General features: G+C 44.3%; 1 protein-coding gene across 1 annotated transcript in view; it reads right to left on the bottom strand.

Moving 5' to 3' along the window:
• Positions 1-26,130, bottom strand: part of DNAH8 (dynein axonemal heavy chain 8) — a 329,691-nt gene that overhangs the window by 204,146 nt on the left and 99,415 nt on the right. Inside the window, exons 29-34 of the mRNA XM_090046651.1 lie at positions 21,117-21,352; positions 17,839-17,943; positions 12,693-12,806; positions 8,538-8,600; positions 6,273-6,373; positions 2,609-2,746 (exon numbers count right to left, since the gene is read on the bottom strand). Coding sequence (XP_089902777.1) covers positions 2,609-2,746; positions 6,273-6,373; positions 8,538-8,600; positions 12,693-12,806; positions 17,839-17,943; positions 21,117-21,352 — 757 coding nt within the window. The remainder of the gene's footprint in view (positions 1-2,608; positions 2,747-6,272; positions 6,374-8,537; positions 8,601-12,692; positions 12,807-17,838; positions 17,944-21,116; positions 21,353-26,130) is intronic.

Genomic DNA, 26,130 nt, shown 5'->3' with positions numbered 1-26,130 from the left:
ATACATAACAGGAGGCTTAATTGTGGGACTGTGCATCAGATCCCATCATGCCTTAATGCCAGTGCAGAAGGAGCCTGATCCTGGACTCCCACTGCACCAGCAAGAAGTAAGCTCCCATGGTTGGGAGCCTCATTTGTGGGGCTCCCAGCTGCAGGGGTGCCTCATGTATTCCTGGGCCTGAGGGATCATGGTAGCTGCAACCTCCGTTGTGAAATCTCTTGGCCCTGGTGATTGAGGCAGCATGATCCACAGAATCTGAGGGTTTCACACTGAGTATCGTGCACCCCTATGGCTGGGAGCCCTGTCAGCTGACAAGCTCCCAGCTGCAGAAGAGACCCTGCTACCCATGCAGATTAATGTTCAATAGCAACCAGCTATAAAGTTAGTACATATATTTGAGGTCTAACTTTATAGCTGGTTGAAGCCTTTTATCATGTGAAAAGTACTTTACACATGTAGTTGGTCTTAAGGTAACAGTGCAATTAACAGGTTCACTGCACCTGTTATGTGTACAGGAGGCCCAAGAGAGAGAGGATGAAAGACAAAAAAGAAAGAACTGGTATGAATCCCAAGTTTTCTTCCATCACTAGAAACAGGTCTATGTAAACAAGAATGAGAGTGGCAAATGTGTCCACAGAGTAGATCCAAAGAAAAAAGGCATGCTATCTCCTAGAAGCATACAAGATATGGACCTGAGACTAAAAAAGATCATGATAGGAACAAAGAAAAGGAAAAATCCACTGACAGGCCTTCATTTTTGGAGTTCATGGCACTGCCTGAAGGCATCTCTGAACATCTTGAGACCTCCATACCTCACAGTAGGACAAAAGAGAGCTATATATTAACTCTGTTCCTTTCCTCAAAGAACTGGAGACCTCTTGCAGTTTCTCAGAATTTTTTTCGCCTTTCAGGTGGATAACTCCTCCAATCCAGTTCCATAGCTGGACTTAGTCCTGGCACTGGGTGATTTTTACCCTTGACCTTAGTCAACTTCCCCAGAACTGCTTATAAGCATCTTTTCAGATTTTTCTGTATTGTAGCCACAATTCCTGGGAGAACAGGTATCCTGACATATCTGAGTCCTGTGTCCTGAAAGTACTGAAGAGAGTTGGCTATGAAAAGGCATGAAACAATTCATCTTAGAAGTTGCCTCTTATGGAGACAAGGTTTAGATTTAGTCTGGTGTTTGCAGGACCATTCTGCCATTTTCTCAGATGTAGACTAGGGGAAAGGAATCTCAGAAGGAAGCGACTGAAACCGCTCATCTGAGAAAAAAAATACCCAGGAGCCAATTTAAAAAAATAAAATAAAGTTATAATCAATACAATACAATACAATAATCAATATAAATACAATCATCAGAACAAACTAACTACAAACATGATCATCAACCAGGGAAGTATATGGAACTGAAGGATGAGGCTTAGTTCAAATTCCACAGGTAGAAGACATTAACTCAGGACTGTTGGATAAGGAAAGTAGTTGTGCAGCAGAAAAAAACTACCCTATCCTACAAAACACCTTGGTTTTATCCTCCAAACTATATTTCCTGTCCTAATACTAATTACTAAAACACTCAAAGTTTAACTAAAAAGATTAAAAGGCCCTCTTGTGACCAAATTATAACTTAAGTGTCAGAAATATATTTTAATCTTTCCACTTTATAATAGAACCAAATAATTCTTTACCAGGATCACATGCTGTAAAAGATGACCAGTGTTTATTAATTTGCTTTAGATGACCTATATATTTTAAGAATAGTGTATAAAAATTTTAAGAGATTCAGAGATATTTTATATACAACATTGTTAAACCAATGTGCAGGTTCCCTTACTACAGATATCAGTCTGCTGTAGACCTTTAGCTGAACTGATATCATGAGCTGCATTAACCCTGGAATTTGAAACAACATACCTAAATTATTATCATTTGGGAAGTGGCAAACTAATGTGACCAAAACTGCTTTCTGTGCCAAGGTATTGAATACACATATAGTCTGGAGTGCCTTGCACAACTTTTGTAACATGTAGTATTAGTCTATATAAGGACTAGATACTCTTCAGTGGGCGCATCTAAACTAATAGCACACTACTAAGAGTAGAGTATTGGTCTAGTATTAAATTAATTTAATCAGCAGTAAAGTGTTACTATCCACACGTGTGCTGCAATTAGTGCACAGTAGATAGATTAATTTACTTGAGAGTAGGATAGTCCTGTCGGACACAGGTACTATCCTACACCGCAATAAATTATTTTGCTTAAACACATGTGTAGATGGTGACATCTCAGGATTAGTTTACTCCAGCTCAAACTGAGCTGCAGAATATTCAATTGCATTAATTGCACATGTAGTCGTGCCCAGTCTTTCAGTAGATCCCTACTGTCACAGCCTCAGTTGGAAGCAGCTGATTACCACAGACGGAGATAGAATCCAACTCTCCTTAAAGAGGCCAATGATCTTATTTTAATAAATTACACACTACTAATATTATTAACAAAATTTACTTATTCCAATATATTAAGTTGTTTTATAATGAATTATTCTTAATAACATTAACATTAGTTATACTTAATTATATCCTTCTAAAAGGTCCACATTACAAAGCACCTGTTTTGAAAATCCAGAAGTTCAGCATTAATTTTTTCAATGTCTACATCTGTCCAAAGTATCTCATAATATCCACTAATATTGTTCATTACGGTATCATATAAGCCATAAAGCTTCTGAAGCAATCCTAGCTCCTTCCTGAAAGATAACAATGATATCAATCCTTACAACTAGCTATTAAAATAGTGTTACAATGTCTATTCATAATTATAAGATGATTACTAAAATTAACATTTAAAATGAAACCCTAAGGGTAAAAAAAATTACTTTAATAGGATCTGTACTGCCCATATTTTAGGGAGGGGGCTATGTATGTGTCAATGTCCCCTTCCTGCAATGGTTTAGGAAGTAGGAAGAATGTTTCATTGATTTGTCCAGAAAGGCAAACTTCAATAAGCTTTAATCAAATAACAGAATTGGGGGAGAACTGGAAGATGACCAGAACTATCAAACACATTACCTGACAGCAAATATATCTTATAGAATAAATTAAGAACAGAATGCTTAGAAGGTTATAACAGACACAATTAACAGGACAGTAAGTTTGACATATCATTTCAGGATTATAAAAGTAAATTTCTAATGAATTTTGGGCTGCCTTTGTAAAAATATGACATGGACCAGCAAACTAATTGTTTTCTCAATATAGTGGGGTCTGCACTATTCTTAGAACACTGTCTGGATGTCTCAATGCCAAAGGAATTTCTATAAATTAGATGAAACTCAGACAACAGTAATCAAAAAAAATCCAGAGGGATTATTCAAAAAAAGTAGGTAGCTATTTAGTATTTACTGGCATCATACCAAAATATTTTAAAGTAGATAGAATCCTAAATAAAAACAAAAGACCTTGCCTTAAATCTTTTAAATGTAAAGGCATGTGTAAATGCAAGACAATATAATACTGTACAAATGTCAAAAAGGAAATAGAGGGTACATTCAAACATTCAAATTAACCAGTGGGAACAGCATTTTTGTTTCCATGGTTGGAACCCTACTAGTAGAGCACTGTACAAGCATTCAGCACTTGGGGCAGGCACTGTGCAGACAGACCATCTTCTCTGGTGATGGCCCACAGTCAAGGACTACATGTGCACACATCCTAGGATGCTCTTCACAGGGTCATCATGAAAAAGCCAGGTTTAAGCCAGGGTCTAGATCATGGTCTAGGGGCTAGGGAAAGACATTCAAAAAGCCTGAGCCTGAATTGATTCAATCTTTTCAGGTTACTCTAACCTGAAAAACTTGAACCAATTTGGAGGTGGATAGACATTCCCTTTTCATTTCAGAAATGCAGGTACATATATTCCGTGGCTCAGGCTAGAAGCCGGGGGGGAGGGCACGGGGGGGATGCAGTCTTCCCTTCTGTTCCATAATGCTAAGCTGAGCAGGGGTGTGGCCAAGCCCCAGAAGGACACTCTGATTAGGGAGAGGTATAAACCTCTACCCTGCCTGCACCATCTCAGGCTTTTCCCCCACTCACTGCTCAAGGGGCAGCAGTGTTGTCAGACCTTAGCCCCAGGCTAGCACTGTGAAGCAAAGGTGGGGGGTGTGTGGTGCATGCATGTGTTGATGATACTGAACTTTTCAATCTCCCTCTCCCTGTCCACAAACCTGACAGGGCTGCAAACCAGCAGGGGGGCTGATAAAACCACAGTATTGATCAGCCCACCAGCAAAACAAAAGCCTCATTAGTTGAAGCTCTTCTTAAATAGCTTTTTCCACAGAAGGACATTACCAGCTGACCTGCTCATTAGCTCCAAAAAGCCCAAAGTGGAAAGTATTCTGCCTGCCTTTGCCCTGTCCCAGTCAAATTGGAGACACACACACAGACACCTCTCAGTATTAACAGGCAAACCACCTCCTTAGGATCTGTGGGGATGGGGTTTATGTTGTGGGAGATGGGAGGGAGGGGGGAATCTCTGCTTGAGCAGCAAGCAGTGAGGGAAGCCAGGCAGACCCTGCTGTGCCTGCAATCTCCCCAAGAGCTCTGGCTAAGGAGAAGAAAGGTGGGGCCAGCCTGTTCTTTGGAACCTAGCCTAGCCTAGCCCAGTCCAGCCCAGCCCAGCACTACAAAGCATCTTGGATGCTGGGGGGCTCTGGTTTAACTTAAACCAGGAATGGGTCTGGGACTGACATTACATAAACCAGTTTGACCCAAATCAGTTAAGTCCAATACTACATTCAACCAGGTATATCTTAAACCAGTTTCAGACATTTTGAAACTGGTGTATGTGCACTGAACTTATGTTCTGTTACAGGTTTAAACCAATTTCTGATCACTTACATGGGTTTATGTGTGAAGTCTGTTCCTAGCCTGGCAAAATAGCTTTTTCTAATTCTGCCTTCCCAAAACAAGGTGTGTATTTTCAGGCTCCCTAGGCTGCCAGAGATTGCCAAAAGCAACCAAGTGCCCCACCCCCTCCAGGAATTCCTGCTCACAGTAACACCTCCCTCCCTGCCTGCTCGGAGGCTTCTAAAGAACAGACCTCAAGCGTCCCCTCTCTTGCCAGTTGCAAGTATGTCAGTATCTGTTCCTGCACCTTGCAATATATCCCGAGCTCTCTCACAAAAGCCAACAGACCCAGGAGTTGTGTCATGTCCTCACTGTTGATCTGCGCATGTCTCGCTGAAGACTTAGGGACATTTAACATGTGTGTCTGCAGCTGACCTGATAGATGCTCATGCTGGAGCATGTCATCATTATACCGTCCATGCAGAGCCACTTAGTAGAGCTAACAGCCACCAAGCCTCCTGGATACAGCCAACATCTTCTGCTTGGTTGATGACATGGCATCCAGGGGGAAACCTCATCTTATTGAATAAATTCAGTAACTACATGAACACTTATGTGAACCAGCCAGGCAGAGAGATCTTGAATACTGATCAATGATTACAGAAATACAGAAATTTTTTGGAGCACTAGTGGTGGTTTACCCATCTTTGCAGCTATATCATTTCTCCAGATCCTTAAAATGCTTTTGTCTTTACAGTTCTTACTAGTCCCTGGTCATTCTTCTCCCAGCTGAAACAGAATTTCCTTACTCTAGTCCATGCCATTCTACAATCTAATTCTTTCACAAAGTCTGGTGACCAATAGAATCCAATCAATCTTGATGCTGCAGATCCAATTCTATTTTGGTTCAAGCCCATAACTATTCTTTGTTCATCTCTCCCAGTCCATTCTCTCTGTTAAGGTTTCCAAAATTCTTTTATTTTACATACATTCTGACAAAAATGTCTCATAATTTTGTTCATGTACCTCTTTTCTATTCATTCCTATACAAAAACTTTTTAATACACTTAATGGCTGCTTACAGACATTGAAAAAAATGAAAGTGGTGCTTTACTTTAAATTTCACGTGGCCCTGCACCAAGCCCACAGCATGCCCAGAAAAGGCATCACATTAGTTGGACCTGGCTTGCCCAATGTCTGTATAGATTGGGTGCCTCAGTGGGGCTTTTTGGCACTTTTATCTAATAGCTGATTGAATAAGCTATTAGATTAAAGCACCAAAAAGCTCCACTGAAGTGCCCGATCTATACAGACTATGTGGAACTGCATAAAACTAACACACAGCTTCTTCTAGTAGAGCCTGTTTTTTTTTTACGTCTGTAAGCAGACGATATGTTCTTGTAGATTGGTCTATTTTCTAGCAATTACCTTATTTTATGTAAAACTTCATAGTCTGTGACAGGCAATCCAAACAGCTGTTCACCAGATGAATAAGTGACAAATTTTCTCCAGAGTTCATCAAAATTAGCCTAAAAAAATTCAGATTAATGCTTAAGATTAATTATTTTTTAATGCTGTGAAAATATAGATTTTATCATCATGAAAATTCTCTAATTATAATATGGCAGGGCACTTGCAGTGCCTGCCACTTTAAGGGCTGAGTCAAGCAGTCAGCAGGTGCTTGATTGTGGCAGCCATTTTAGAACACTGGCTGTCTATATAAACACAGCAGTTTGCTGCTGCTGGCCCAGATAGAAACATCACCTGGTTGAGCTGCATGGAACATCTAGCAGGTAGGAGCTGGAGGCTCCTGACCCTGGGCATGACCTAAAACTGCACCCTGCCAGGGAAGGGTGGACTGGTGAGGCTTCTGGTGGTGTGGGAATTCCCAGGAAATGCCAGGCCAGTTGCTTCTCTGGTGAAAAGTGAGTAGGGGTGCCTTAACCCCTGCCCCCATCTTTGGATGGGCTTTGGAAGCAGGAGTGGGGCCAGGCATGGCTGTGGCCACCTGAGCCCATGAGGGGGGCGTAAGACCACAGGGACTGAGTGTTGTGGGGCCAGGTATGGTAAACAGAGTACTATGGGGGTGGTTGACCCTGAGGCCCCAGGGAAGGGGGTGGTGTAGTAAAGCCCAAGGGAAGAGGGCGGAGTTGTGTGGCCCCATACAGAGTTGGGTTGAATGGGAGTAGGCCTGAAGGACTGTGCATGAGGGGAGCTGAGTAGGACTGAATCAGAAGTAGACCTGAAGGGCAGTCCCAGGGGTGCTCTGAGTAGGGCCAAACCGGGAGTAAGCCTGAAGAGCAGTGCAAGGGCCAGCCCCGTGAATAGTTGATTGGGAAGATGATGCAAAGATCCCAGGGTGGGGCATGGTGTGAGGCCCTAGCCCGGGTGTAATAGGAATCTCAGTAGAGGGAAGTAGGCCAAGGCAGATCTTTGGATGCCTGAGGCTGTAGCTGGACCAGAGGCCAAGTAGGGGGCTCAGCCAGAACATGAGGGGCAAGTCCTGACCCTGGTAAGTCCTCTACTCCTAGGAGGCCAAGTGTTGGTCAAAAGTAAGACCTATAGTTGAGCACAATGACCTGCTGCTCCAGGGTGGAGAGTGAGAGTCCTCATAAGACCGTGGAGCACCAGTTGTGGTATGGGTTAAGAACATCACATGGATGCCATCTGCGAGGCATGGGCTGTGATGCAGGGAAGGTAAGAGCCTCAGATAGTGCCCCCTGGCACTGGGGCATGTAATAGGCCGTCTCCCGCATTTACCACCAGTTTGAGAACAGCATTTGTGGAGCCACTGCATTCACACAGGAGGGAGGGAAGCTTCATGTGCTAGAGCTAGGTGCCTTCCCTGCCTTCCTTGCCCTATATACCAAGCTATAAAATAAGCTGAAGAGAGACCCTAGACAACCAAATAAACATTATTATGAAATATTACAACCTTAGGGCATAAACAACCATAGCAAACAGATAATATGTAACATAACTATTACTGTAGCAGTTGAGCTTCATCTGCTATTTTAAACTTTTTACTGCATTGACAGAACAAGAAATCAAAAAAATTAATGCAGTAAACTGTAGTAGCTGGCATATACCTGAATTTTAGCAAAGTGATAATTTGAGGAGACCTATACTTTTATAGTAATTTACAACTGCACAGACAATGCAAATCACTGTTCCTTGGATTTAGCAGGATTTTACATTCACCTTGTCTTCACTTTTCAGAGGCAAATGACTATAGTACATAAAAAACAGCAAAGAAGGTCCGGTTTCTCAAAGAAAATTAGTTTCAAAATTACTTATTCAAGCTGATTTGGACAGAATCAGTATCTTGGTTCTAGGACCATAAAGGTAACGTTAAATAAAAAATATTGAGCTGAGAGACAAGTATGTAGAAATGAAGAAAAAAAGAACACTAAGACTATGGGACGTACACAGATATAAATCCCCTGTTTATGACTAAAACAAATTAAGCAAAGTTATACGTTCATTAGGTATCTTTGCTTCAGAAATCAATCCTTCTACATAAAGAAAACCCCCTTCTCTGTCCATAAGATTTTACCACTAATAAACAGAGTGATGTAAGAGATGTCCTTTGATACCTTTAATTCTAGTAACAATAATCAATCATTTCTAAATTGGTTTTGATTCACAACAATGAATCTCAGTTCAACATTTGAAAACTAACATTTTTGTTACCTGGTATAACTGCAGTCTATTGCTAGCTTCTTGAGGTGGTATATTTGGAACCATAGGTCCTTCCTAAAATATACAGATTGTAATCAACAATAAATATTAACCCTTCCAGTGAACTACAGCAAAGTGTATACCTATTATTCATAAACACATACAAAAATTACTTAAGCTGTCATGGTACAAAAAAAAGCCACATATGAACTGTTGAAATGTCCATGGATCCTACTAATGGCAAAAGAGGACAGGGACAGGGAAATTATTTTATTTAAAATGGACACAAATGTCCATCTTATCAAACACTGTAGTTGTAGTAGTGATAAGTAACAGTAAGAAGAGTAGTAGCAGTATCACTATTATCTTTTGATTTATATCCCACCATACACAGAAAGGCTGTGAGCAGGTTACAATAAACACAATAAAAACCCACAAGATAAGAAAGGGCAGCAGAATCCCCAATTGACACCCTAAACTTTAAGCTCCACTGCACCCCATGAACTCATGCTTTCCTGCTTACTGCCCAGGAAAGCAAACCTTCTGACCCATCTTAACTGCACTTCCCAACTCCCATTCACACCAATTACACAAAACCTCTTTCCACTTCCCAACATCATACCCACCCACTCCCACTGCCTTTTCTCACACCCAAGAGAGATCCTTCTTTCCACCCCGACATGTCCCTCTCAAACCTATGTCCTCCTCTCTTACACAGGAGGGGATGGCATCTAAAACGCATAAACCTTCTTCCCCCCCCACCAAACCCCAGCAAAAAAAAAAGATTAAATTCAAAAGAACCAAAACAGGAAAATAATGGAAACCTCTCTGTCCCTGTCTTCATCCCCACTGAAGGACAATGCCAAAGAATTCCCTCAAGCATCACCCATTAGTTGACAGTATACCTTGTTCTTCATAATTTTCCTCTTTCAAGAACAAAGCAATCATGCCCAAAGAGCTACTTTTAATAACTTCTCCTTTATTTTTAATTTGTACTTGTGATCACTTAGTACAATACCCAATATGCACTAAAATTCCTATATTGAGATTTTTTTAATTGCCTTTAAACAGTGCTAACACAGTACCACTTGAGGAATGTAAGCGAAGAAAATAGATTATATACCAGCTATTCGTAGATTATATACCAGCTACTTATTCAGCTATATTTGCTCCATAATTTTATTTTCACACCGTCAGCGTGTCCGCGCAGACTACCCCCCAAGCCTCTTGATTCTCGCCTGGCACGACTTGGATCTTAATAGAAATAAGGAAGAAGGGGTTGTTATTTGAGGGAGTACCCGCAGGAAGTACCACGCTGGATCGGGTATAATGCAGGTGCTTTTATTCATCTCTTTTCTTTCTATTATTTACAGGAACCCCCTTTGGAGGAGGAAGCAGTCTGACAGACCGATCTCGGGGATCCTCCAGGCGTCCTGGCTGGTCCTGATCCACTAATCCAATAGGGAAGTACCGCACAAAGTCCTGGTATCTGCCACTAATTATCTCATTAGTGGCTCGTTAGCATTCCCTTGCCATGTCTTTCCTGGATTGGGGTCCGCCATGTGCTAGGGGTCTCTTGTTTCCAACCCCTTTCTCTGCGGGTGCAGGGTGCCGGATCCCTGCCTCCTCAGGGTCCAGTCTTGTCTGGGTCCTAGCCCGCTTATCTTAATCAAAGGAAGAAACTGAAAAGAAAAGTTTTCCTTTGTTCTGCTCCCACTGGAAGCTTCCCACCATTAATTGTCCTATTAGTGGCTTGTTATAGCCACTACCTGTGTCTTTCTCTGGCAGAGCTGGCGTGAAGGCTCTGCAGCTCTCCCATGGTCAGGGCTTGCCCTCTCGGTCCTTGGCGTCTCTCTCCCCTCAGGGTCCTGGATTCACCCAGACTCTTCAGGGATCTGGGTAGGGGTCATCCCTCCCGCTGCCCCTTCAGCTCGATGTAGCCTCCCTGATCCTTAATGCTGGCTGTGGCTCCAGCCCGTGGTGCAGCTCCGCTTTTCCCCGTGCTCACCGCCGTTCCCGTGGACTCAAGGTAAACCAAGATGAGGGCTGTGTTCCAGGATCCTTCTGCTCCCTCTGATCCTGCGTCAGGGTCCCTCTTCCAGATCCTTCTCTCTGGAGGGTCTCTCTCGCAGCTCTTCTCTCTCTCTTTCTCTGTGGTGCCCAAAGGCAATTTCTCCTTTGCCTTCCCTCCCTCTTATCCTTTGGGTCCAGGCCTCATTGGTTCTCCGTGGGCAGGGCCCACCTCCTCCCCCCGAGTTGTAATTGTCTTCAGCTGTCCACATCCCTCTAGTAACAGGGTCTCAGTTAGGGCCCTGTTACACACACTAATGATGCATAGACCTTTAAATCACTTATTAAAAAGCAGTGCCCATTAGCACTGTAAAAGCATTAGACATGAATCTAACAAGAAGGAATCTAGTGCTATAAATTCTCTCAGATCCTCTCGCTAAAAAAAAAAAATTAGTTAATACGAAGAAGACTGGAAAAACAGAGTACGTAGTGTCCATCTCGAAAAGCAATACACTCATAGAACTCTTTTAAGTCTCTTTGTGAGAAACATTTCAAAAGCTTTTAAGTGGATATTAATAGAAATTAGGCTCCCAAGCCCCTTAGGTACTTTTGAAAATTCCACTCCCAGTGATATTCAAAAAAGTGAGTTGGTTATTAAAGACAGGTTTTTCACCAAAAAAGGCTATATCTTCAGCTTCTGAAAAATCAAGATAATTTCACATAACTGTAGTATCCATTAGCTTTGCATGCATGTCAGAGACAATTATATGATTAAAGAGAATTTACAACTGTCATTCTGAAACATTCCATGTTCCTTTGGAAGATACTCCCCCAAAGATAACACATGGTTTCTAGGCTGAAATTTGTTCAGACAATAATTGCTTGGTAATTGCAAATGCAGAAAATGGCAGGTGGCAAATCTGTTCTACTTCTAACTTTGTCTTCTCATAACAAGGAAGGTGTGGAAAATTGGTAGTTAGGTATATTTGTAAGTATATGCACTTTGCCTTACCAGTTTTATATTTTCATGCTTGAATACAAAGAGCTAAATCAAAGGAGGCTGTAAGAGGGAAAGCAACAGAAACTGAAACAATGAAAGGAATACTGTGCTGCTAAAATTAATATGGATCCTTGGTGAAATAATGGGAAAGATATTAAGCAGTAAATAACTCCAGCCTGGCAATCTTAAGGCTAGAAAAGTTTATTTTTTTAGGTCAACTTTAGAATAGACCTTTAAAAGAATGTTAGCTTCCTCATGCATCTCAATTGATCCCATCAACCCACTGTTTACCTTGCTTAGCAGTGCTCTTTCCCCATGTCCCTTTCCTTTCCATATAAAACCTTTTCTTTCTGTCCTTTCATAACATCTGGCAAAGCAGGTTGTTGTCTATGAAAGTTCATGCCTTTCAACCAAGTTAATCTCTGAGGTGTCACCCTAATCTATCTTCTGCCTTAAACAGATTAGTGTAAGAAAGAAAACCTTATAGAAATTAGTGTAAACAGGGAAAGAAAGCACTGTCATCAAACTGACAATACCTACTGCACCATTTAACCCAACCCTGAGATAAAGGTAACTGAGCTAATAAAGCTTTACTAAAGCCTGCAAGGCAGAAGGCAGGGCAGGGTGGCACTTGCCTATCTGGGAAGATGAAGGTGTACTTTAAGAGAAATACATATGATGGTAATTTTTTGTTTGATAACTTTCCTCTGCATATTTTGTATCCTTGGAAAAAATGAATAATGGTTAAATAATGGTCGTTTTAAAAAACTCTTTGTGAGACCCTTTAATCAGTTTTCCCATCTTAAAGTCCTGTAGAAAGAAGTTTGCAGTACCAAACTAATTTGGTCTATTTGATTAATGTAATTGAAAATAGGCAGACTAAAACTCATCATCAGAGATCCAATTCAGAGTGGTAAGACTGGATGTTTTCACTATTAAAGTGGACACTGAAGAACAGTCACCTGAGGGGTGAACTTGAGGGGAATGAGAAGTTTAGCTTGCCCCAAAACCATGACAGAAAGACTTTTTAATGACATGCCCTCAAGCATTCACAGAGGCAAATTAGTGGATCAAACTGGTGGCACTGAACAGGTGCCAGTCACGTATACTGACAAAACAAGCCGAAAGCTCAGTAGGTAACTTGTCAACTTAATTACCATTTCATATGATGTTTCAAAGCTGGACACATCCTCACGAAAAACTGCAACTGATTCCAGTAGGCTACTCTTAAATTTGGGCTGAACTTGAACCAACTCATCTTGAACACTGACCTAAAGTATAAAAGAGAATCTATTATTTAAAAGTATATTAAACAAATGTATTCAAAACTAATAATACAGAGAGATGCATCTATTTATATATCATCAAAACTACAGAAGCCCTAAGCAAAAGAATATTTTATTTAGAGCATCAAACATAAAGAAGGTTTTATAAAATCTTCAAAACTTTATTGTCTTACATGATGCTGTGATTTCAGCTTCTTGAATGAAAGTTAATGTGGCAACAAAATAGCAAAAAGTGCAAGTTTTACTCTAATGTATTCAAAGAAGGAAGAGAAAACAAACACCCTCCCTTTTACAGTAACTGGGGTTTCTAGAGATGTAATGTACCTCTTGTTCCCTCCAGATGTCACATTTGTTGCAGAATATATGCAAGTTTTCTGCAACAAATGGTAAACATGCCAGACTTAACACCAGTAGCACATTAAAGCACTGGCAACTTTAAAAGGCTCCCAAGACTGGCTTCAGCTGGCTGTCAGGCTGTTCAAGAGCTGGGAACTTTAAAAGTCTCTGAAGCCTGTCAATGAGCCTATCTGGCTTGCAAACCCTTTTAAGTTCTGTGGGGACTAGAGGCAGCCCTCTACTGACGCCCCCAGGCTAGAGCAGGGATGGACAAAATAGATCCCATGGGCCAGATCCAGTGTGGAGGGGCTTTGTATGACCCACAGTGGGTCCCAGTCCTGACTAGCCCAGGCACCCCCTGACCATGGTGCATCCTGTTGCCCCCTAGGCACACAGTGAGGCTGGGGCAACTCAGCAGTGGCTCCTTCTGGTTGCCACCACCACTGGCCCCAGTACCACGGTACCAGTGGGGACCCGCACACAAAGTGCCACTCCACCCTGCCCCGCCCCGCCCCGCCCCGCCCTGGACTCGCCTGCCCAAGCTGAGAAACAGCAGTGGCACCAGCCAGGCAGAAACAGCTGCTCAATGTGGGGGGAAAGTGGCCCCCTCCCCCTCACCACTGTCATGCCCTTCTTGATGCAGCCACGCAGAGCCCATGTCCAGGCTGCCCTTTGGCTTCTCTGCACTGCCACCACTATACCACTGGGCAGCTTGGACATGGCAGTGACAGCAGCAGTGGAGATGCAGAGCAGCCTGGTCACAGGTGGCTGCAGCAAGAAGGGCCCAGCAGCAGCAAGAGGCTGCCATGGGCAGGTGGTGCAGAGCAGAAGTTTTGGCTGGTCTGCTCCTGCCAGGATAAGTCCAGAGCAGGTGTGGAGCAGGACTTAGGCTGCATGCTGTTGGCAATGGTAGCAAGGCACTGTAGAGCGCATGGGCTCTGGGCTGTTGTGGGGCAGAGGCAGGTGCAGGGGAGGCTCCCATGCACACCCCACTATACCCACAAACCCTCCCCCACAAACTCCACAACCACACCCATCCCCACACACAATCAGACAACCCATAAACACTGCACCCACCCACACCCTTCCCCCTTTACCCCACAAACCCAACACCCTTCCCCACATGCACTCCTTCACACACACCCACATACCTTTGGCGGGAGTCCTGCTCACTGCTATGCACACATCCCCCTCCACACACCCACACATCCCCACAAACCTCCCATACTGACCTACCCACATCCACATATACCCCCACACCCCACACACAGTCCCCCACAAACCTCATTACCCACTCACCATACCCTCCCACACCCCTCCACACACCCCATAATATAAAAGATTAAGACTTCATTTTGAGCTAGTATACAATCACTTCTATATAAATGATGCAAATACACACAAATAAGGACTTTTTAAAAAATAAAATTAAAATATATTATTGTGGATGTTTGATTTTTAGTAATGTAATTTGTATTTTTTTCCACTTCTAAAACTGCAACCCCCACCTTCCCAAATGGAGTACTTTTGGGGGGAGGGGAGGGACTTTCAGTGGCAAAGGTCAAGGAGTAGGAGGTGGTGGTGAAGGTGGCAGAGCCACAGGGCAGCCCCTCACAGGCTACGAGAGGCTGTAGCAGCGAGTACTGGGCTGCAGCAAGGAGAAAGGGCCATTTTTTCCCTGTGCTGAGCAACAGTTTCTGCCTAGCTGGTCCTGTTACTGCATTAGCCAGAGATTCTGGAGAAGATGTGGGGCGTGCCTGGTCAGGACTGTGGCACGAGTCCCCACTGGTACCATGGGGCTGGGGCCAGTGGCAGCAGCAGATGAAAGAAGCTGTCACTGCCTGGTCTGCCTAGAAAGGCAATCCTGCTGTGGAGCCACCCCAGCCCCGCTGCGAGCCCAGGGGGCAGCAGGATGTGCCACCACCTGATGGCGCTTGGACCAGGCAGGACCAAGGGACCCACTGTGAGCTGGACAAAGCTCCTCCATGAGCCGAATCTGGCCCACAAGCAGTATTTTGCCTCCCCTGTGCTGTGCTCCTAAGAAATAACTCCAAAACCTTTCACTGTAAGATAGGAGCTCACAGACTGGAGACAAGAGAGGCAGAGAGAGACCTGTATGTACTAGTCAATCATAGGAATATTATGAGCCACCAGTGGATGCAGCCACAAGAAAGAGTTATTGCATTCTCAGATGTATTAGGTGAGGTATAACTCATTACAAAGTAGTACTAGGTACCCTGTATAAGCTATTAGAAATGCTTCATTTAGAATACGATGTATATTTCTGGTCACCAATATTCAAAAAGAAGAATTTAAACTGCAGTAGATAAAAAGAATGGCTGCTTAGATGCTCAGAGAATGGAGAACATATATTGCAAAGTGAGACTAAAAGAATTTGACTCGTTTAGTTCTGCAAAATGAAGGTTGAGAGAGAATATGATTACTCTGTATAAATTTATCCATAGAGTATATATCAGGAAGGGAGAATAGGTATTAAACTTGAAAGAAATGTATCGTACAAGTTACAAATGGTTACAAACTTATCACAAACTAATTAGACTAGAATTTAGAAAAGGGCTTTTAATGGTCACAGTGTTAAGTTTTAGAATTATTTTCCAAACAAGATAGTAAGGGCAGGTAACATGAATTGCTTCAATATGGAGCTAGACAAGTTTATGAACAGGATGACAGGATAGAATAGGGGTGTTCACAGAACAATAATCAGAGATTGCGATAAGTAGATTTAAGTACAGGCAACCCCTGCTTAGCACTCTTAATTGGTTCTGGAAAAACAGAGTGCTAAGCAAAACAGCGTTAATTGAAACCCAGTTCCTCATAGGATTTAATGTAAATAAATATAATTGGTTCTGAACAACTTGCTGGCCCAGACCCTACACAGCGAGGCTCTCGTCAGCATGTGGAAAGCAGTGGGCCCACCCGCCAACCAGAACCTGCACCCCGCTCCACCCAGCGGGGGCACCCTCCAGGACACCCAACACTGGAACTATATGCCACTGCCAGATTGCTTTAGGCTCAGGACAGTTTTCATGCCCTGCGAGTGAGTGTGCAACTGGAACAGGGCATGGGCTGCAGGCCAGGGGCAGTGGGGCTGCAGCCTGGGGGCCAGGGAGGCTCCGCAGGCTCAGCCCCACTGTGGCCTAGAGCAGCGGACAACACACATGTCCTACCACCCTGGGCCCCGTACTTCTGCCGCCCCTCTAGCTTGGACCCCATGCTCACACCCCCTGCCCACCTGCCCCTTCTTGCTGCCACTGCCACTCCTCCCCACCTGCATGCCAGCCACGGGCTTCTGTTGCCCCACCTTGGGCACTGGGCACCAGCCCAGGCTCCCTGGTCATGCCCCACCCCCCACCCCCTGCTTTCTCACTGCCGACTCCATTACCACGTGCAGGAGCAAATCCCACCCTGCTGCCCCACCGTGGGCCCCCACTGGCTGTCACTCACCTCTGAACTTGCTGCTGCCACCACTTCTGCACTGAGCATTATAATGAAATGCTCTGAGCACTAAGTGAAACTGGGTATGTATTTTAAATACTGCGGTTTCACTATAGCGCTCAAGCTGGGGTTGCCTGTATTTGGAATCCCCATAAATCAGGGTTAGCAACCTTTTGTCCCAGTGGGCCAGAGCTTGCAACTTGACCACCTGCTGCAGACTGCAAATCTGTGCCTTGTAGACAGCTCAAGCCACCTGTGCTTACTCTCACTACAGATACCTGGTTCATCTGCAGTTAGGTAAACAGAAGAAGGAGAGAGCAGAAGGGAGGACTGCAGAGGAGGGTGCTGGAGAGGGGACAGGTGGCTTGACAACTGCATGCTGACCAGTCCCACATGCCTCCTCTTTCCATGAATGCTCTATCTAGCTTTTGAGGCTTTGGGTTGTTTTTTGGTTTCCACTCAACACTGAAGCTTTTGAAATTGGCTGTAGCAAGTGGCCAGAGTTTGTATGGGGTACTCTCAAATGTGTGGCTGAAAGGCCTTACTCGCATGCTCAGTATAAAACTGATCACAAGATTAGTAGTCCAAAAGGATTTTTTTCTCCAGGTTACATTTGCAAGGATTATATGGTCTTTTGCCTTCCTCTCTAGCAAAGGACATGGGTCTTCCTAGGATCATCCAAGCACCTGGCAAACAGTGGACAAATGGGAGGGAACAAAAGGCAGTGGACACACCCTGATCTCTCCTTACTCTTTACCTGTGGGTTAGGTTTTTTTATGGGGTGCTTTGTGAATATGCTACCTAGCAGAGATTGGAGTGGATGATTTTATGGACGCTTTTGTATAAGAAGTGGTCTGTGAGCACAGATAACTGGACTCAGTAGCCTGGGAGGCCCCTTCCAATGCAATGTTCTTAATTTTTGTACTAGTCTTTATGCTCTTATTACATGGCATAAAACCAAACAGGCATTGCTGGCCAAACTTCTGTGACCTCAGGTGCCTGGGGCGTATTCATCGTATATACACCTACAGTGCAATAAAATTAAAAAAGGCACTAGAAAAATTTAAACCTATCACCCCCTTTGAAAGAAAGGAGGACAATTCCTACATTGGCTACACTTTCAGAAGTACAGCTTGTGCAATGTTTCCTTTCTCTAAGCTGAGCCTCATGATTCAGACTGTCTCCTAATAAGTAGAAACAAAAGGATGCAGCTTCCGATACTTACAGCTTTGGTCAGTAATTTGTTAAAAGAATATCTGAGTGTATCAACTCCTTCTGATTCTTCTTTTGTCACCTCAACTTCAAATCTGTTTAAAATAGTATAGGCTTCCTATAGAACAAAAACATAAACTTACAGATGCAGTATTTCTAATTTATTTATAGGAATACAAACATATTTGTAAGAAATACATGAAAGGAATACTGTCAAATTAGTCTAGGTCCAACATTTAAGTTGTGTTATTTTTTTGTAAATGAGAATTTTTGGATTAAAACAGATCAGTTACTTATCAGGACAAGAGCAAATGAGGGTATTCTAATAAGCAGATCTGAAAGAAACTTAGAAACCCAAGACATGGGCTGGTTTCATATTCAGTGTTATTTAACACCACTGTGGCAAAGCAGATTACTCATATTTTGAATTATTTGGATATACTATACATTTTAAGAAATCTTCCCAGCTCTGAGTTATTATCTGCACCAAACTTCACATTTAGAGGTTCCCTTACCCCATTTATAACAAGTTTTATTACAATATATTCACTGATTTATTGAGCATTTTATTAAATAACTTTGTTATGATGAGGATGGTTTATCGATAGATCTTCTTTCTACTTACCAGTAGTTTGGTTCTCTTAACGCTGTGGATTTTATTACCCTCATTATAGAAATAGGACATAAATTATTTAAAGGAGGAAATAGGATCATTAGATTACTTTATAGTTTCCTATCAGAAGGAAAAAAGTTATGGTAACCTGAGATAAATGGCTATGTGAAGTTTGTAAGCTGTCTGGTGGCCATTTTGAAGATTGTTTTTATTCAGGGCAGCTTAAGATACCTCTAACAACATGGTGGGGAGGGGGTTTCCATGCATCCCTTTAACTCTCAGGAACACACTTTGAGGTATTAGTCACATTAGAATCTCTCTCACAGGCATCAACCACAAAAAAGAAGCTACCTGAGCCTGTTCCCATTCTCACATCTTTTGTCAAAAAAGTGTCTCCACAGCTGCTATTCTAAGACTGCACACTCTGCTACTTTGAAGGCCCAGACAAATAGGAAAGATAGAACTGGGTGTCATCAGCACACTGATAGCAGTCCAAATCTCTACACAGTCTCTCGCAGTGGCCTCAGGTACACATTGAATAGGAGGGGTAACAAGATGAAACCCAGGGACACCCCACAGGAAAGGTCCCTATGGGACAAGCACTTGCCCATCACCACCCTCAAAACCTTACTGCTAGGAAAGCATGGAAGGGTGGTCCTGCAAATACCCACCAGATCATGAAACTGTGTTATTAGCACCTTATGGTCAACTGTAAGAACAGATCACTGAAAGAATTAATAGGATCAACAGGGTACTGTTTCCCCTATCAATGTTCAGGAAAAGATCATGAACTAAAGCCAGGTATCCAAAAGACTCCAGATATATCTGGAGCTGTCAAGTGACACCCATACAATCACCTTCCCCAAAAGGGGAAACAGGGATGAGAAAGTCAATGTCAAAACAGATTTTCTCAAGTAATGGATGGAAAAATGCAACTTAAGTATGTCCAGCACTCACCCTCCCAAAATGAGGCACTGACCATGCTTACAAGCAATGGCTCCAATCTGCCTGGGGCTGGTTTTATAAGGTAGGATTGTGATCAATCCAGTTCACAAATGGTCACCTGTATCTCCCCAAACTCATCTTCTGCATTGGTGAATCACAACAAATGAAACTGGTCCAGACAAGGCTGAGCTTCCCAAGTCAAAATATACACTCTATAGCTAAATTGGTGGTACCCAAGCCACACTTTATACAAACATTATTTCTGTAAAGTAGGTGTTGAAATAATCACAGAAGACCGTGGATGACAATTTCCAGGCAGAAACGATCAGGATTTACCAAGCCATACACCATCTGGAAAAGTTCTGGTGGACAATACTTTGCAGATACAATAGCAGAGGAGAAGAAAAACATCTTTCCTGCTGCCACTGCCATACTACTATAGTCCTTTATAAACAATCTATGCCACAGTCACTTGGCTCTGGCACAGGTTGAGAGTGACCTCTAATAGCCTAATCTTCTGCTCCGTGCTCTAACTGCCCACCCTCCTGCTTCAGCTGTCTCAACTCCCCTGTATACCAAGCAGATCTATGCTCCTGCTGTGGTGGGAATGGGGACCTGGGTGCCAGTGTGTCTATGCCTGAGGTCAGTATGCTGTTCCACAGTTTGACCAAGCCTGGAAATGACCTCTGTACAGTACTGCACTCATGTAGTGTGCATTGTGTTGTGTACACATACCCTAGCAGTGACTTTAGTCATATGAATAATCCCATTAATATCAATGAAACTATTTACTTATAAAATATATTGAATAAATGTTTGCAAGATCTACTGATTATAAACCCTCTGGTGTAAAACCTTTTCTTTAAACTCCTCTCAAAGCACCTAGGATACATTTATACTACTAAAATAAAATAAAATATACAATCAATTACCTTTTCCTATATGCCTATAACAATGTGAATGAACAACATAGGAAAGTCTGGGGAATTATGCTTCTGCTCCAAGAATTTGTTTTAATTTGATCCTGAAAAATAATTAGTTCTGTGTCTTCCCTGTATTAAGTTCCATTACATACCTCCCTTAGCCCCCATTTAATATGAAGGTACCAAAACTGGTGACACAATTTGAAATCTTTTTGATATGCTGATATACAACCTTTCTGGAAGAAAAAAATTAGTATTTAACCTTTTTTCTCTCCATAAAAGGTGGACAAATAAACAAAAATTGCAATTCTTTAAATTGATTAATTTATTTAGGAAAAAACATAGTACATAGTATATATACCAGAGATAGGCAAAATATGTTCTACGAGCCAGATCCAGCCTACCAAGGGATTTTATTTGTCCCACAGTGAGTCCCTCAGCCCTGCCTGGCACAGTGTGGGGGGCAGCCCACACTGCAGTGAGTGCACCCAGTCCCACCACCCTCTAGTACAGGGCTGGAGTAGCATAGCAACCAGACTCTGCTTTCCAACAGCCCCAGTGGTGGTGGCTCCTTCCGGTTGCCTCTGTTAGTGTTGTCACCACCACTGGACCTGGCCCCGCCACCTGGCCAGCCCTGCCTGTCTGCCCCTTACCCACTGCCAGGGGTGCCAGATAGAGCAGGCAGGTTGGGTCTCCAGGAAGACCAACCTGGGACCCCCATGAGCAGGACACATTTGGCCAGGGGATGGGATACAGACATCCCATTTTAAGTAAAGTTTTAAACAAAAAGTCTGAAAAGAATGGTCTTACCTCAATAGGTCCTAAAGTCATATCTATTTGTATTTCTTTATCACGGATGTTGGATAAAGCTTCCATTGCAAATCTGACATCATCTAAGTCACGAATGGGTCGAGATAATTTCTTTAAATATTCAGTTATAAATGATATAATGTCAGTCATTTTCTTCTTGTATTCCTCATTTAAGTAACGACAGAGCAGCATTTTCCATGCTTTGGCTTCAATTGACAAAGCTAATTTCAATGGCCCTGAATTGCAAAACACACATATGACTTTACTAAAATTTATCTAAATTTTAATTCTCTCAAGAAAACCACACTATTGATGTACAAGTCATGTATATATCTTTACAATGTAATTCTGGTCAGAAGAATGGCTGTATGAACAGAACCAAATTATAACATTTAATTGCTTCATAAACATTTCAAATGTACTGGTTCATTTTTGTGGTTGCTTTGTACATTTTATAAACCTTTAAAAACAAGTTTATTTCACTAGAAAATGAAAAAAAATTAGATGAACAACAAAAGAACAAAATTGTCCAATTAAACTGTATTTATTTAGATTCTCAGACAAGTCTCATTTTCTGCAAATCAATGAAGATCCATTAAAGCTAGTGAAATTAAACTGATTTACACTAAAAAAGGATTTGACTCAGTAGTTATTTTTGAAAAAAGAAAATTTTAATTAACAACATTTATTACCACTAGCAATGGAAGATGAGTGATAGCTAACCTAATATAATCATTATATTCACAAAGAAGGATTATGTGAAAGCATATTTATCCATTTTATATGCCCTCCTTTTTTTGGAATTTTTTTTCAAAACCAAATCATATTTCCCTTTGTGGAGAAACAGGAGCCCTGAAAAAACTACAAAAGGACTGATGATGAGTCACTTTGAGTGGAATGTGGGTTATTTAAGGGCTGCGTTGACGGACTTACTATTCATGTCTGCCTAAGGACAGTATTTCAGGGTTAAATTCTCTCATAAAAATCCTATAACCCAGAAAAGTGTTTCTAATCAAAAAGGCAAAAAAGGGAAAAGAACAAAAACTATTTTTCTTCTGATGAATTTGCCAGCTGAAGTTCAGCACACACAGACCAGTTTAAAAATGGTGGGTTCTGGTCTAAGTTAGACCTCAATGTACTGTCACACTTAAGCAATTTAGGGTAGACCATTCTATCAAACTTCTACACCAGATCCCCTCCTAACTCAAGTTACGTTGCAGGCATGCAGGAGCTCAGTTCATACTTGGCTGCTCCAGCCAAATGTCTAACCTACCCCCCACCTCTGGGCTGCCACAGAGCCAAGGCAGCACAGACCCTCCCCATAGCCCTGCATCCTGCCTCTGGCCAGCTGTCACTGGTGGAGGGAGGGAGGTGTCCGTGGCCCTGAACCAGCCCTGGCATTTGAGCACCTGTGTCCCCACACTGTGCTACTCCACCAGGTTGTGAAACATCTGATGATGTACAAATACCTTATGCTGAACCCAGGAGAAGCCCTGCATGCTGGCTCAGCCCCATAGGAGCCTAGCCCTGTCACCTGCACACCCACCCCATGGCTCATACCAGCTCAACTCTGCAGAAGCTCAGGCCTAGCACCCATTATACACATACTCACCAATCCCCTTAGCACCAGGCACTGGCTCAGACCTGCAGAAGCCCAACCCTAGTACCAACACACCACATCTCAATGATGAGAGCCAAGCATCCTGCCCTCAGACCCCAGAATGGCCTTCCCCGAAGCAGGAGCTAGTGTGGGAGGCTTGCCTCTAGCGGGTCAGGGTGGCAGGAGGCAGAACATTGGGACTGGGTCTGCATGGAGGCCCTGTGGCCTCTGAGGCCAGCCACTGCTGGTAGGTACCTAGGGCATGGGCACTTGGCATGCCACAAGGCTTTTTTTGGCCCACAACTACAGTGTACTACAGTGTACTACAGTGTGGGGTATGGGGAGGGCACTGAGCCTCCAAACTGGGGCAAGCAAGCAGATGCCCCTGGAACCTTCAGGTGGGGCATGGCAAGCTGCCTCTGTCTTGCAGGTAAAGGTCAATGGAAATTTCCAGGCCTGGCCATGCAGCATTGCCAGAATCATGGGGTGTCTGCTTGAAGCCCCTGGAACGTTTTAAGGTTGTGGGGATGGCCTGGCCAAGGGAGCCCCAGTTACGTGGGAGCAGGAGACACACCCAGCTGCAATGAGAGGGAGAGTCACACGCCAGGACCCACACCTTTGCACATCCTTTGCTCTTCCAGCCTTCCATCCACCCCCTTGCAGCTACACCCTCACCCACCCACAGACGCTGAAATCCCACAGGCACCACCACAAACCATGAATCATCCCATCCCTTCCTCCTCCACTACGCAACCCTGGGCACACAACTGGGACTATGGGGAGATGAGGGATCTCGTCGTCATCTGGGATGAGGAGGAGATCCAGCACCAGCTCCAGAAAATATAATGCAACAGGGATGTCTTCAAGTGCATCACCTAGCAGATGCAGGAGTGGGGCCACAACAGGGACTAGATGCAGTGCCCAGACCATGTCAGTATAACCACATAGATGACACCAGTGAAAGATCCAGAGCCTGGAGGCAGACCAGGCCATTCTGAGGAGCTGTCCTGCTTTCTCACCAAGGACAGTGCTGTTGAGACCATGCACACCTACAACACTGCTCAGGGGCAGGAGGAGTCACCTTTTGGGATTCTGCCAGAGGAGCAGGTATAGGGAGGCCCCAGGATGGCAGGATAACTAAGTCCAAGAGCAGGTCCCCAGGGCAACAGCACAGCTGGTGGAGCCAGCTCACAAGGAGTCTGTCCCATTTGTGCTAATCCCCACACCATCACAGGATATGGGAACTGAGGTGCACTGAACCTAGACCTTGACTTCCCCTTGCACAGGGCCATAAGCAAGAAGCATGGCACACAGGAGGGGCACCAGTGCCATCAGGGACATCACCACACTCCCACACCCAATCAGCCTCCCCCAATACTGGCAGTCACCCCATGTGCACAGGATCCCCAAGCAGTTCCAGGCCAGTCCTGAAGGGATACAGGAGTACTCAGAACAGGGGGAAGAGTGCAGCCCACTGAGCCAGGCTGTCACTGGGACAGTGTCTGGCAGGAGAGCCCACTGCCCCAGCTCATTCACCTACCAGCTGGGAAGTCTGGGAGTTAATTTTGCTCCCTGCAGTCCCCCTCCTGACCCAAGCCCTGCTGTGGGGGAGGCAACAGTTTTGGTGGGGATAGGCAGCACTGTGTTCAGGCCTGCTGCATGACATGGGCCTCCTGGGGTCCAGTGAGGGAGAGCCAGGAATCTATGGCACCTGCTGAGGCAATGCCTTGTGCCCCACTATCTCTTCCCTCTAGCTCAGAAGCCACCTCCCACCCCTGGTTCCACTCCACAGCCCTCTCAAGCACACAGTGGGTTTGGGATCACCCACCTGTCCAGCTCCTACAGGGGGAAGTCCATGGTCTTCACTTCTAAGTTCAGGGAGTAGTGTGCCAAGTGAAAAGCCCCTGAACCCTGTGCCTCCCCTTCAGGGTTTTGTGTTTCTTGAGTTCAGCCCCTGAGGCATTCCCCCAAACCCCGCCCCTGTTCTAACTGCCCCTTCCAGGTTCTTTTGCCCCTTTCTCAAACTCCCTGCACTCTCCAAAGGTTTGCTGGTTTGTGTTAATTGGGAAGAGAGACCTGGGCACTGTTCAACAAGTTTTATTTATTAAACACAGGGAAAGCTTAGCAGCTGCAACATTTTATTAAAAACTAAGGCATGTCTCTTCCTCGCTCCACATTCCTCTGTGCTCTGGTATGTACCCCTGCAAGGGCAGGGGAGGAAGGGAAAGGTGAACAGTGCCCAGGAAGCCTGGGTTGTGGGCAGTGCTGTTCAGAATGCAGGGCCAGAGGAGCTTGGGACAGGAGACCCAGAGCCCAGTACCAGGGCACAGGCATTCAGAGGCCTCCAGCCTCTGGCTCTACTCATCTGGGGAGGGCTCCTGGTCCTCCAGGGTAAGAATGTAGTTGGCCAGGGCTTCATAGATCCAAACTGCCTGCTGCTGTGTGGGGATGGAGTCCCCAAGATCAGTGGGGGGGCTTGCCATCTCCCTTATCCCTATGCTGTCATTCCCATTCTGTACATCAGGCCTTCCTGGCCCAGGCTGCATGGAAGACTTATCCCCTGGTCTCACAGATGTTGTGGAGGACACATGCAATGAGTTACATCAGGTTCTCCATATCCACCTCTAAGTGTGCACTGAGACTCCACCACCATGCCTTAAGGTGGCTGAAGGAGCACTCCACCATCATGCAGGGCTTGTTCAAGCAGTAGTTGAAGTTCTCCTTCTGGCAGTCCAACTGTCCTACATAGGGCTTTATCAGCCAGGACATGAGGTGGTAAGCCGAGTCCCTGACGATGATGATGATGGGGAGATCATGACATTACCAGTGATGAAATCGGGAACCCCAGGAGCATAGCACCCACTCTCCATCAGCCTAGAGAGCAGGGAGTTGTGGAAGAAGTGGACATCATGGGCATTCCCCGCTCAGCCAGCAGAGAGTTGAGTGAAGCAGCCCTGGTGGTTGACAATGCCATGCAGGATGACAGAGAAGTATCCCCTACAACTGACTAACACCTGAGCACCTTGGACCAGGCAAAGGATGGGGATATGGGTGCCATCCACAGCCCCTATGCAGTTGGGGAAGCCCATTGATAGAAACTGGCAACCACCTCCTGTGGGTTGATGAGGCAGATGAAGCAGCTGACCAGGATATCCTAGATGACCGGGTACACCTCCTGAATGGCCTCAACAACCATAGTCTTGCCCCTGCCAAACTGGCTGGTGATGTGACAGTAACTGCTGGGGGGTGAGGGCAGCTTCATGGCAGCAATGGCCACCCACTTTCCTGAAGTGAAGGACTGCCATATGCCAATGTCTTGGTGTGTGTTGTGGGAGCCACCTGGACAATGATATCCATGAAGGTAGCCTGGCACATGTGGAAGGTCTTGACCCACTGTCCAATATCCCAGGTGCC

This window comes from Crocodylus siamensis, chromosome 1 (assembly GCF_052110815.1).
Source record: "Crocodylus siamensis isolate JL-2025a chromosome 1, ASM5211081v1, whole genome shotgun sequence".
NCBI classification, from domain to species: Eukaryota; Metazoa; Chordata; order Crocodylia; family Crocodylidae; genus Crocodylus; species Crocodylus siamensis.
This window is presented reverse-complemented; position numbering and strand designations above follow the sequence as displayed.